The sequence below is a fragment of the Mercenaria mercenaria genome, chromosome 11 (assembly GCF_021730395.1).
Source record: "Mercenaria mercenaria strain notata chromosome 11, MADL_Memer_1, whole genome shotgun sequence".
In the NCBI taxonomy this organism is placed as follows: Eukaryota; Metazoa; Mollusca; class Bivalvia; order Venerida; family Veneridae; genus Mercenaria; species Mercenaria mercenaria.
In genome coordinates, this window is record NC_069371.1 from 45,517,979 (window position 1) to 45,532,020 (window position 14,042).

The following is a 14,042-nucleotide window of genomic DNA, read 5'->3' on the forward strand; positions in this document are numbered from 1 at the left end:
ACACTGTAGAGGACACATTTTCTACTATGTCTTCATAAATCTTTGTCAGGAAGATTGTCTATGAAATCTAGGTTGGTTTCAAAACTTAGTTATGTAAGGTCAAAATTGTAGATTGCTACTGATTTGGTAGGAAATAATGTTCTCACTTTCTAGAAAATTTATTTGTTGAATATTGAAAGAATGTTGAAATGCTGCTGCTGTATATTTTGTATCGAGTTCTTTTATCAAAAATCAATCTTTAGCTTAAAACAGAAACTTTTCTGTTTAAGAAATCTAATTTCTGACAAATGCTATTTTTAGCTCGACTATTCGAAGAATAGGGGAGCTATCCTACTCGCCCCGGCGTCGGCGTGAGCGTTAGCATGAACGTTAGCGTGAGCGTCACACAAATGTTAAAGTTTGCGTACCACCCCAAATATTTTCAAAGTCCATTGAGATATTGCTTTTATATTTTGCATACTTGTTTACCATCATGACCCCAGTCTTTAAAAAGGAGGAGGCAACTCTATCAAGCATTTTGACTGAATTATGGCCCCTTTTCGACTTAGAATATGCTTATTGTAATGTTGCGTACCACCCCTAATATTTTCAAAGTCCATTGAGATATTGCTTTGATATTTTGCATACTTGTTTACCATCATGACCCGAGTCTGTAAAAAGGAGGAGGCAACTCTATCAAGCATTTTGACTGAATTATGGCCCCTTTTCGACTTAAAATATGCTTATTGTAATGTTAAAGTTTGTGTACCACCCCAAATATTTTCAAAGTCCATTGAGATATTGCTTTGATATTTTGCATACTTGTTTAGCATCATGACCCCAGTCTGTAAAAAGGAGGAGGCAACTCTATCAAGCATTTTGACTGAATTATGGCCCTTTTTCGACTTAGAATATGCTTATTGTAATGTTAAAGTTTTACTCATAGCTTATATTATATTATCAAGCACTGAGAGTAGTCGAGCACGCTGTCAACTGACAGCTCTTGTTTTCTAATCTGTCTGTTTCTTTTTCCTTATCTGCAATTTGTAATTGTATATTTTTAAGTCCATTTAAAGTGCCTATTTTATAGGGCCATAAATATATAGATTTCTACTCTACTCATTTGTTGGGAATTAATTTTGCAAATTGAAAGACTGAAAAAGTAAAATCGACAAAAATTAGTTCCCTTGGAATGACTCTGATTTTAGAGTATATGTCATCTTTATTTTACAGGTCATTTTGATTTTCTGGTCAGGCTAGTATATAATGTTGTGTTTATACAATCATTGTGCATAATGACGTGTAAATTCACCGAGGATGAAAGAGAGGCATGGAAACGAGGACGGCATGTAAGTGCATATTTTATGAAGTAATAAAAATGCAGTCTTAGATTAAAAGTGTATTCAAAACTTCATGAAATTAAAATTCTATGAAATTTGTTTAAGACCTATATTATACAAGTGAATAAAAAACCCTTCACTTCCTTGAACTGTTGCCCATCTGCTTACTTCAGTTGGTGGAGTGCAGATCTAAATAGAGTGGGGATGCAAGTTCAGTCCTCTATCAAGGCATAAGTTCTCCATGTTGATTTGATAGAGGACATTTTCTCTGAATTTTTACACTATACCTCTGTTTCATTTTGAGGTGTTAGCAGTTACAGAGAATAGATAAGATCTGGTACAAAATTAAGTAACACTGGTAAGGTTAACTTCCCAGCAATGCAAAACAGAAATGATGTAAAAAAAAAAACTGTGCCAGACCCAAAACAAGCATATCCTTTAAGTTTAAGTGGAAGACACAGCTTCTTCTCCTGAAAGAATCATAAGTTTATATTGGAATGTCTCCAGTACAAAACTGCTACCTGGTCAGCAAGCCTTCTGGATCCTTTAACATCTTTTATGACATACTATAGTTGTAGAAATGATGAAAAAGGGTACTTGATAGTTGCGAAATCATCACAAGCTGTATTCCATGCTATGAAGTCACTGTAGGCTCGGGAACAGGAATAGTTGCAATAATTTCAGGAAATGGAAAGAGACAATGTCTGGTGATGAACATTTCAAGGTTTACAGTTTTAGATGTTTTTCAGTGCATTGATGTGTAAACTTTGTGAAGTATGTATATACATGTATTGGCATATAATATGTACCAGTATCTCTATTCAGGTACAGTTCAACACACTGGAAGGCATGCTTAGTCATGTGATTACTAGACTATCAACAAGCTTTCTCTATGAGAAAGATGAAGTGGACCTGCCAGCTGTAAGAATTCTGATTTTTCATTTGCTTTAAAACATTTGAGCCGTGCCATGAGAAAATCAACATAGTGGGTTTGCGACCAGCATGGATCCAGACCAGCCTGCGTATCCGCGCAGTCTGGTCAGGATCCATGCTGTTCGCTTTTAAAGCCTACTGCAATTAGAGAAACTGTTAGCGAACAGCATGGATCCTGACCAGACTGCGTGGATGTGCAGGCTGGTCTGTATCCATGCTGGTCGCAAACCCACTATGTTGGTTTTCTCATGGCATGGCTCATTTTAAGGTAGTGGACTGGTAGTGACAGCTGGAAATTTCCATTTGATTACATAATTATCCTCTGTATGTAACTGCAGCATTTACGAGTATGACTGGAAGGATCGATGCTTGTATTAGCGATATTATAGCCTGAAGAAAGCTAAAGTGCCATACAGGAATAAGTAAATTGTATGTAAATTACCAATTGCCATTAAGTGTGCGTTACCTTAAATCTTAAATTGATAGAATCATTTCAGTAAATTATATAGTAAGAGACGTACAATAGCATAAATGTACATCAGTTTCTACCAAACAAACTTGCATTCATACTTGCCTTTCATATCGTAGAAATTTGACCAAAGTTAAAAAGATTGGCCGATTGATTGCATGAAAACCCATGTCTAAGGAATATATTGTATTACCCATGTCAAATGTATGATATCTATATTTATTTTTTACCGATGCAAATATAGATCTGTCAGAGTGTGTGGTCACCGTTTAGTGTGGAATCCACTGTACAGGAACTATGTGAACCATTTCTGAAGGTTGCTGCCCTCATCAAGTTTCATTTCTTTGGTGATGAGTTTCCGGCCAAAGGGGTAAGTTAGTTTTTAGAAGTGTTTGTTAGTTTCAATGCTAAAGAGTTAGTTTGTAAAGCAGGTAATACCCTGTATAAGTGAGATTTAAAAATTTTATTTGGAATAATTGTGAGGTACAAGAAAAAAGCAGCTCAGTTGAAAAGTGACTACAGGACTTCATTTATTAGATGATCAGTTGTAAGAATGAAAATAAAGTGAAAAGCTTGCAAACTTAGTCATCACATCATTTTGAAATTGAAGGACTTTGCTTAAATTTTGATAAATTGAAATTAAAAGAAAAATGTGGACTTTATAATTTTTGCTTTGACAAAACATATGAGCTGTGCCATGAGAAAACCAACATAGTGGCTTTGTGACCAGCATGGATCCAGACAGCCTGCGCATCCGCGCAGTCTGGTCAGGATCCATGCTGTTCACTAACAGTTTCTCTAATTGCAGTAGGCTTTAAAAGCGAACAGCATGGATTCTGCGCTGGTCTGGTTCCATGCTGGTCGCAAAACCACTATGTTGGTTTTCTCATGGCATGGCTCATAAATTATTTTGACACTTTCTTCTGTGAAAGGTTTCATTAAGATCTTCATCGTGTAAATTTTTCTGTTTTTGAAACTACCTTAGCACCCACTTATAAACATAGATTAGTCTTAAATTGTTTGAGATCAGCCTTGCTATGAGAAACGTACCTTACCCTTGCCCCAGCCCCGCGACCCCTTTTCTTTATATGATATGACAATATATTTCTGTATTTCAGGAACTGACGGATTTTCAGTATTTATGTTCTTACCTCAAGCTAAATGTGATAGATTCTACTGTGATACAACCAACAAAATTGACGTCCGCTGCAATGTGTGTACGGTGGATTGTTGATGAACCTCATACACTGACTAGAGCATGGTGCACAGATCTGATAAACTTTGTCAACAACCATGCTGTTGATGGAAAGGTTTGTTGAAACCTAATATATCCCTGTAGTACTGTGAAATCATTTAAATTCGCTGGCATGAAATTTCGCGCAAACGTGAAAAAGGACTGTTTCGCACGGGTTTTAATTCACACATTTTCAATATATAAATGAGAAAGTAAATTAAAAAATAATAATAGCGCGATCTTAAATTCGCGCATCGGTTCTAGCGCGAAATACATGAAAATTCATCCTACGCGAATGAAAATGATTTCACAGTATTTCACATTTCTGAGCATACAAAGACATTATCAAAGTTTGTGTGATTGCTACTTCCAGTTCTAAGATCTGTTGAATGGTACAGATGATTTTAAAGAAATGTGAGTCTAGAGTCACACTGACACAACACAAGTTTTCCAGCGTTAGTGCTGGAGGCAGACCCCAGATTCCTCTAAAGGCATAATTTGAGGCCAAGACAGACAGCTGGGGAGAACCACTTGCCTTCTGTAAGCCAAGTGGATGGCTTCCTCTCACTAATAAATTTTACAGTCCAAACTAGGTTTCGTACCTACGTCAGTTAGGGGCAAGTGACTCGTAGTAATCAGATTGAATTGTTTTTGCCAGTCTTAAATATTTTATAGACTTTTGCAAATGAGCTGAAAACATTCAATGTTCTTTTAAGTAACTTTCTCCATTGTTATTTACAGTCTTTACTAATGGTGAACACACGCTGGTTCCCGCCCCACCTGATCCTATTACCAGACCAGTACTACAAGATTTTCCAGGCCTATAGGAAGAAAACGTGTCCTGTGTGTAGCAATACACCAAAGGACCCATGCATTTGTCTGATATGTGGTGTATTTTTGTGCTTCCGGGAGTCATGCTGTCGACAGCAACATCTTTTTGAATGCGTACAGGTGAGTGCCATTAACATGGAGATAAAAATTTTATTCCAGAAAAAAATCTATAGAATCTTAGCTCAGTTGTCACCATTTGATTTTGAAATATGTGTGGAAGATATGATTTTGAAATACGTGTGGAAGATATAATTTTAAAAACGGTGTGGAAGTCATAGGTCACATACTTAGACAAGACCACCTACTTAGATTCAAGCATGTATTTCATATCCAAATGGAAATAACATGTAACCTAGGTATATGTCTTTAAGTGTACAGCTTCGTATTAATGTTCTTACACTTGATACTTAAGAAATTCTAGATCCCTGAAACAAATCTAGAATGTGGAGCAGATACAAAGATATTATACAATTGTATTCAACAGAATGTGAAGGACCTACCAGGATATTTCTGTATTTAAAGACACTGATTCTGGTATGCGAGGTATTTAGCCTATGGTCTGCGTATTGACAGTAAGGGCCAATATACAAGACTTGACCATTAATAGACTAGCTTCTGTTTATCTTAAAAAGCTACAGTATAGCTACTGTGTAGTACATAGATTGCATGTGATATTTCTCACTTTATAGCAAACCAGTTCTCACCTTTATAACGAGCTTAGAAAGCCTGATTAAATTAGGGCTCAACAATGAAAGTGATAGATACAACAGTATTTTTATTTTTTAATAAATCAAGTTTATTACAATAATATCTCATTGCTGTTGGATTTCTGCTAAAATTTAAGAAAATGCATTCAGGCACCTTTTATAAATAATAAACCATGTGTATTTTGAACAATGATACGTCTTTATTGCCGGATTTTATTATAAATAAAAGAAAATGTATTTAGGCCACAATCAGGGAGCTGTATAATTCCAAATGCATTTTAATATATAAATTTCTTCTGTCCATATTTCTTTTTATTTAATAAAAATGCAACTGAATGCTTCTTTAATTTCTAATAAAATCCAGAAATGGTTACTTTTTTTCTGGTTTTAATTTGTTACTTAGCTGAAAAGATCATAATAATTGAATAAAAAAATTGATTTCTCTTATTCAGTTCCAGTTGTTTAAATAATTATTTTATTTTTCATTAAATAAAGGTGAGAGTTTTCTGAAAGGGTGAGAATCGCTTTGTTGTAAGTGTTATAATTTAATTGGCCAGGGCATTAGTCAAAACATTTCATGGAATGTAGGGCATTACAACTTTCCATAAAAAATTTAAGCACATACAGGGGTATGTCTGTATTTACATTTCAGCATTCCATAGAGTGTGGAGCAGGTACAGGAATATTTTTGTTGGTCAACTCGAGCATAATAGTGGTGATACGAGGCCCGAGGGCTGCACTCTGGGGGTCAGTCTACCTGGATGAACACGGGGAGGAGGATAGGGATCTCAAGTAAGCTTTCAGGAAGTTTTTTATTTCAGTTAGGAAATTTCATATACAGATTTCCGCAGTCTTACATAGGAATTTCGGAGGGGCACATGGGGTCTTCCTCCACCGTTAAAGCTGGAAAGTCACCATATGACCTATCATGTGTCGGTGCGACAAATCAAAAAAAAAAAAAAAAAAAAAAAGAAAATAAGAATTTAAAGTTATTCATCATGCATTTTTTATTAGCCACGAAAGTGTTAAAATATAAGGTGTGAAAGTATTGTAGTGTCTATTCCTGTAACAAATTGAAATTCCTTTTGCTCTAGACGGCTTGTTCTTATGTATTTTGAATATACTGGGCTCTGTTTGTCTTCCTGTTTTCACATGGGAGATCAGCTGATTTTGAAATTGATCCCATCTGATAGCTAAGAGTAAAATTCTTTTTACATTAAGCCATCTTGAAGAGAAACAGTTCTGTTCATGATGAAACAGATGAACAGGTAGCCAAGTGAATGAGAGAGTAAGCAAGTGTGTGACTTGAATAATCTTACTTTCCATGTCTTAAAATTCTTTTTAGGGATACACAGTTGAAACTATGTATCTTGAATTTCAAGGGATTGAGCATTCTGTTTCGAGATAATCAAAATTTGATTTAAAATTATATTTTGTGCAAGTGTTTTTATGACAGGACTTGAAAATGTCTTCAAGATGGCCGGAATTTGAGATTAGCGGGCTCGAGACATCGAGTTTAAACTGTATATGTTGTTTAAATTTTATTTCAGACGAGGGAAACCTCTATATCTAAGCAATGAGAGATTTACTCTGCTAGAATCTCAGTGGATATCTCACAGTTTTGATCATGCTTGCAAGAGGTGGATCTGGCATCAAGATCGATTGTAAAGATTGTGAACCAGTCTGGAATATATTATCATGGAACCTGCAAACTTTGAACCAGTCCAAGGATGGCTTTACTTGGAAATTAGAAAATGTAAACCAGTCCTTTGTGATTTGAATATCATAACAGTCCAGAAATAACTCACCTCAGTCCATGATAAAGGAGAAAGCTGAATATGGAATTTTGAAAAAAAATACTAGTCCAGTAATAACATGATGTGCTATCAGAAATATTGAACCAGCCAAGTTATGGCATAATCACTGAACCAATGAGAGAAGCATAATGTGCAGTTTCTGTAAATTAGTTTTGTTATACTTTCATTACTTGAAACACCAATCCAGAAAAAGTTTTTCCCAGGGTCTTACAGCATCAATCAAGTGATAACACAATTCTGGAAAATCGAATATTGTCCTTAATAGAACATTTTATAGCACTGTTTTTTGCATAGTCTGTTTGATTTTACAAGAATACTTAGTCAACTAAAATCATTTTTGTTAAAAACTTACATTGAATTCAGGATATAGCTTACTTGTATGGAAGATAAAAAAAAATACACAATCGTCTAGAGTGTCACATATTTTTGGTATGCCAAAGCAGAACACGGTATGGAACCTTTGACTGAAATTTCTCTTTTTTTGTTTTTTTCCCCCTCCTAAGACCTTCACCTGGTTTATTGTCAGAATGACCATGGTTCAGAGTTCAGATGTACAGGAATGAACCTTGAAAGTGTTAGACCGAGTGGTCAAATATCTCAACATCTGAACACGTTTAATGTATTACTTGCACTGAAAAGAAATTGGTTTTAAAAGCAACATTTTGTGAAATCAGTAATATTTCTGGGAGATTTATGTATTTGGGTTCTGTGGTATTGTTGGTCCACAAAAAATCCCAATGAACAAATAAATTTTCCATTTATTTTTTCTTTAAAACAAACCAGAAAATGTTTTTACCCATGAAGTAGCAGTTTGGCCAAAAATACAAAATTCCATACCAACTTAAAGAAAAAAAACTAATTTCACATTGATCAGTTTTGTTGTTAAAACTAATGAGACAAATTTGTTTTATCTTCTGTGAAGATGATTTGCATTTTGTTTGATAACATTTGAGTTGCGCCATGAGAAAACAGACATAGTGGGTTTGCGACCAGCATGGATCCAGACCAGCCTGCACATCCATACAGTCTGGTCAGGACCCATGCTGTTCGCTTTCAAAGCCTATTGCAATTAGAGAAACTGTTAGCGAACAGGATGGATCCATGCTGGTTGCAAACGCACTATATTGGTTTTCTCATGGTGCGGCTCATCTCATTTGTTTTGAACGCAAGTTGATATTTCCATGTTACATACATAACACATACTTCATTCATTCCTGTCATATGTAGTTCTGGAACAACTTGGTTTTGAAATAAATTGGAACCACGGTGGTCTTATCCTTGCATGATTGTGGTAGGTTAGAACATCTGGTTTTGCTGTACCTCTGTGTTTCCAGCAGGTTTTAAAAGTTTTCATTCCATACCTTGTGTTTTCAAGTTTGTTGTAAATGAGAGGTGAAACCATAATTGTTAGTCCTTTGTGGCATCACTTAAACTGCACTGTGTTGATGCACCTTAAAATCCAAATTGTCAAATCATTCATTCATGCAGTATTTTTAATCTAGGTGTTGTCTCCCCTTCCTAGCTCTTTACCAGAAGTTAAGATATTTTGCATGTTTTTCCTGGTATGATTTCTGTACACATGTGCTATTTATTTTGTTGTTATTAAAATTTATGTATTGTTTGACTTGTTAGAGCTGAGGAGAATATGTTTAGACAGATTTTGATTGGTGGTATAATGGTGTACAACTCTGATTGTTTTACATAAGATTTCTTATCATGTTTGAAACATCTGACATTTAAGAATATTAATTTATAGAAATTTGATGTTCTTTGTGTAACCAAATCATGTTCTCTTAAACAAAACTTGATTTTGTTTGACTGAATCATGTTTAAATGATACCAGAAGTTGAAATGAAGTTAATATTTTGAAAGCATTTTTATTGAACGCAGCTCCTTGTCTTTTTTTTCTGTTTTGCTGCTAATGCAAAGTTTCCCTTGTTATAGATGTAAGTCAATGTCTACATATACAAAAGGTGAACGTAATCAAAGATGAAAAGTGATGTACTATTGAAAATCTTCTTAAAAATTGAACAGTTAACACCAATATGTTTTGTTGTAATGTATTTCAGTTTGATTCACTTGTTATTGCATATTGTTCAGTAATAAAAAAAATTGTGATACATTTTGTTTTTGAATTAAAAATGTTTTAAATTCTTGTGTTTGGGTACTATCTTCGGCAGATTTGTATAATGGGAGGTCTTAACCTTTAGCCTGCTGGCGGCAAGTGATTCAGCATTTGCAACCAGTGAAGACCAAGGTCAGCCTGCATCACAGGCTGATCATGGTCTGCACTGTTTGCTATTCAGTCAGTAAATTTTCAGTGAACACCTCTTCAAATAATAAATGGTACTGCCCAAATTGAATGACGGACCAGTCCATTTTAGAAATTTAGCAGGTTAAAGATTGGCATTGTTCTCTGTATCCCATAACATTATGCTAGTTTGACCTGTTATGGGGAAATTTAGATCAAGCGTTCACATGTGATACTTTAATGAATCCATGTTCACTGAGTTACGGCCCTTTGTTATGTAGCTAGTATATTGTGTAGCATGACAGACTTAATATCATGAGAATGCATGCACTTCCAGTCCTCAAACTTTGTGTGGCAGATTACTGATTAACACTAACGAAAGTCAAGGTCAAAATGACCTTTTAATTGAGAAGCTTGTCTGCTCAATATCCCGAGAATGCCTGCACTTCCAGTTCTCAAACTCTGGGCAATGTTACTAGAATATAGATTAAATATTCTATTCGTTTTGGGACCACTTTGGCGAAAGTAAGTAAAAATAACCTTTTAATTGAAAAGCTTGTCTGCTCAATAGCCTGAGAATGCCTACACTTTCAGTTCCCAAATTGTACGGGTTTTGGTACCAGATAGTAGATTAAGCCTAATCATTTTGGGACCACTTGGGCGAAAGTTAAGGTCAAAGCGACCTTTGAACTGCTCAATAGCTTGAGATGACCTGCACTTCCTGTTCTCAAACATTATGTGGGTATTGGTACTTGTTTATACTAACCCTTATCATGCTAAACACGACTGATTCTGCATTTGCGATTATAATCTGCACTGTTCGCCATTCAGTCAGTATTTTTAGCTTGGCTATACAAAGCATGGAGAGCTGTCCTACTTGACCCGGCGTCGACGTCCTTCTGCATCTGCACTTTGTTTAAAGTTTTGATGCACTTTCACTTTATCTCTGTAATTACTTGATGAATTTGTTTCTAACTTAAAATAGTTATTCCTCATCTTCACTCACATCATATGACACAAGGGCTATAACTCTCACACCAATATTTCATGAATTATCCCTCCTTTTTACTCGGAATTTCAGGTTAAAGTTTTGATGAACTTTCACTCTATGTCAGTTATTACTACAGGGATTTGATTTAAACTTAAAATATGTGTTCCACCTCAGCACCCACATCATATGACACAATATTCATAACTCTGGTACCAATGTTGCATGAATTATGCCCCCTTTTACTTAGAACTTCAGGTTAAAGTTTTCATGTACTTCCACTCTTATCTCAGTTATTACTAAACAGATTTGATTCAAATTAAAAATAGTTATTCAACATCATCACTCACATCATATGACACAAGGCCCATAACCCTTGCACCAATATTTCATGAATTATGCCCCTTTTTTACTTAGAATTTCAGGTTAAAGTCTCGATGCACTTTCACTCTTTCTCAGTTTTTGCTAAATGGATTAGATTCAAACTTAAATAGTTCTTTAACCTTGTCACCTACATATGACACAAGGTCCATAACACTGGTACCAATATTTCATGAATTATGTCCCCCTTTTACTTAGAATTTCAGGTTAAAATTTTGGTGCACTTTCACTCTATCTCAGTTACTACTATATGGATTTGATTCTTTGATTCAAACTCAAGGTATTAGATCAGTAACAGTAATGTTTACAAAATGGCATTTGCTTGGTATATTCTTAAAGGTGACCGTGTTTCGCACTGTTTGCAATTTTTAAACAACTTTTACTGTGCCGTTTTTTATAAATTTTGTATAACTTATGGTATCTCCTCAAGCTGAAGTAGAGACAAATTTCAAAGTGATGGCCACCATCCAAAACGTTTGCAGAGAACTCATTTTACAATTAATTTCAATAAAAGATACATCAAACTATTGATAAACAATTATAAAATAAAAAATATAAATGTCGGTATCATTTTTTCTAGGGTGCCTCAAGTAAACGGATTTAATGAGACAGAATTCTTATTTCAACATTGAAAAAATAAGGTTGAATCCTGTTTCTGTTTTGAATTTTGCTTACTGCATTCAAAATAACCTTGGGGCAGCTGTAAAACCTACCTAAATTTCTTCCAGGATATAATCTAAAGAGTGAAAGCAAAATAGAGAACTTTTACCGCATGTAACTCAATATTTTTAAAGATGTGTAATTCTACCACTTCTGTTTAAGTAGTAAATTCACTTCAAACAGCAAAAAATCGCTTATCAAATTAATTTTTTCCCCCATTTTTGTACAATAAATCAGTCTTGAAAGAAGTAAAAACTTACAAGAAAAAATGAAAATAAGGGAAAAATATTGGTCCCAGTAGCGCTTGAACCTACACCTCCCTCAGAATTGCAGTAAAAGTAGGTTTATGAATACTCTTCAAAAAGGAGTTACTGTATTATGCTTCTAATACCTTGAAATATTCATTCAACATCATCAATCACATCATATGACAAAAAGTTCCATAACTCTGGTACCAATATTTCATGAATTATGCCCCCCTTTTACTTAGACTTTCAGGTTAATTTTGATGCATTTTCACTATATCTCACTTATTACTAAATGTATTTGATTCAAACTTGAAGTTGTTGTTCCACATCTACACCCACATCATATGACACAAGGTGCAAAAATCACTCTTGCACAAATATTTCATGAATTATCCCCCATTTTGCTTAGAATTATACTTAATTTTTGTTCTTTATCTCTCTTATTACTTAGTACTTTTGACACAGACTCAAGCTGTTGTCCAATATATGCATTCTCATCTGTTTAGCTTTCACAATATAAAACGCGACTGACTTGTGGTCGAGTTGTTGGAGTCGCTCATTTTAGGTCACTGTAACCTATCATTGATTGAAGGTCGTAAGTTCTATTCCCGGAACTGAATATGCCCCCACCCCGCTCACACACACCCGCAAAAAAAAAATACATTATATACCTTGCGTGGCCGGATATTACTATAGACGCAAATGACTGTATCTTTTCATTTTTCCCTCGTCGATAATAATTGTCAAAAAAAAAAAAAAAAAAAAAAAAAAAAAAAAAACCGCTCTATTCACCTTATTGTACCTTTTTGATGAAGTTACAGAGTATGTGAGTATGTACAAGGATGGTGACTGGACATGATTACTATGGGCCTTTTGAAATTTTAAAGAGTTGATTTTTAATGCTTTTTTAAAAGAAAAAAAATCAAGTGACAAGGTGAATGTATTATTTATTGGGAAAAAAAGAGCTAGCGGGGTTATCCTGTCAGGATTATTAAAAAAAAAAAAGCTTCAGCTTGGCCGCTTTTTGTGACGTAAACGTTTAACTCTATCGATATAAGAAAGCGTGTCATAAACAAGTGAGGCATTTGAGTGTTCAAAATTTCTTGTGGAAAGGAATTAAAAAGGTCTTAAAGCATTTTTGACCGGATATCTCTTTAAAACACCAAGGACAGTAATGCCTTTCGATTTTAATGGCAAAAAGGTTCTTGTTACGGGAGCCGGAAAAGGGATCGGACGTGCTGTAGCCATTGCTCTAAATGAGGCTGGCTGTAAGGTTTATGCTCTCAGTCGTACCAAGTCTACTCTCGACTCTTTAGTAGCCGAGCATCCTAAGATTGTTCCGATGCTTGCTAACCTATCCAACTGGGATGATGCTAGAAGAATGCTGGAAGATCTAGAACCGCTAGATGGTTTGGTCAATAACGCCGGGATCCTTGAAGAGAGGTATTCTGTAGTTGATTGTCCGAGAGACTATATCATCAAAATATTGGACACTAATCTGCTGGGCGCAATAAATTGTGCACAAGTGGTTGCAAAGAAAATGATTGATTCCAAAATAAAAGGATCCATCGTGAATATTTCAAGTGTGGCCGGAATAGGTTCTTTTTACACTTACTTGCCGTACAGTGTTTCGAAAGCAGGACTGGACATGGTGACAAAGCAGTTTGCACTGGAACTTGGACCATACCAGATAAGGGTGAACTCAGTCAATCCTACGCTTGTCATGACGCCCATGATTTCAAGTCTAAAGGATGGATTAGATCTACAGTACGAAAAGGGTTTTATTGCCCGGACACCTATGGGTAGAATTGCAAAGGTGGAGGAAAGTGTTGGGCCGGTATTGTACCTTCTTAGTGACTATTCAAGTATGGTTAGTGGCCAGATGCATCCGGTTGACGGGGGAATGCTCTCTAATGTAGCAGTCAAAATATAATTTCTCTGACTGATGATAAATCTCCCTTGGTTGTGATACAAAAAATGGCTCGTGTAAACTTGCAAAGACTAGCCGATTGCTGTGCCACTAATTAAAATGCCGGAACGAACGCACACATTATGGAAATAATCTGTATAAATATATCTCAATAACATGCATCTTCTAATAAAATACAGAAAAAACACTGCATTTTGTATTTGAATATGCCTATAATTAGTTGCTTGTAATCGGGTTTATTTCCACAAATACTTGTTAAAACGCGTAGTATACC

General features: G+C 35.2%; 2 protein-coding genes across 2 annotated transcripts in view; both read left to right on the forward strand.

Moving 5' to 3' along the window:
- The window catches only part of LOC123532934 (E3 ubiquitin-protein ligase UBR3-like), a 48,809-nt gene extending 39,348 nt beyond the window's left edge, over positions 1-9,461 (forward strand). The window contains 7 exon segments of the mRNA XM_053517321.1: positions 1,213-1,328; positions 2,145-2,240; positions 2,966-3,091; positions 3,840-4,031; positions 4,697-4,906; positions 6,146-6,285; positions 7,044-9,461. Of these exon segments, the coding sequence (XP_053373296.1) occupies positions 1,213-1,328; positions 2,145-2,240; positions 2,966-3,091; positions 3,840-4,031; positions 4,697-4,906; positions 6,146-6,285; positions 7,044-7,161 (998 nt within the window). The 3' untranslated portion in view covers positions 7,162-9,461.
- A 3,433-nt stretch (positions 9,462-12,894) lies between these two features.
- Positions 12,895-13,953, forward strand: LOC123530946 (L-xylulose reductase-like). The gene has a single exon (XM_045311723.2). It carries the CDS (start codon positions 13,013-13,015, stop codon positions 13,769-13,771), a length of 759 nt encoding a protein of 252 aa, XP_045167658.2. The 5' UTR covers positions 12,895-13,012; the 3' UTR covers positions 13,772-13,953.
- The last annotated feature ends 89 nt before the right edge of the window (positions 13,954-14,042 follow it).

Bases quoted from the DNA above. Each gene is read 5' to 3' on its own strand.
- LOC123530946 (XM_045311723.2), top strand. From the start codon at position 13,013: ATGCCTTTCGATTTTAATGGCAAAAAGGTTCTTGTTACGGGAGCCGGA.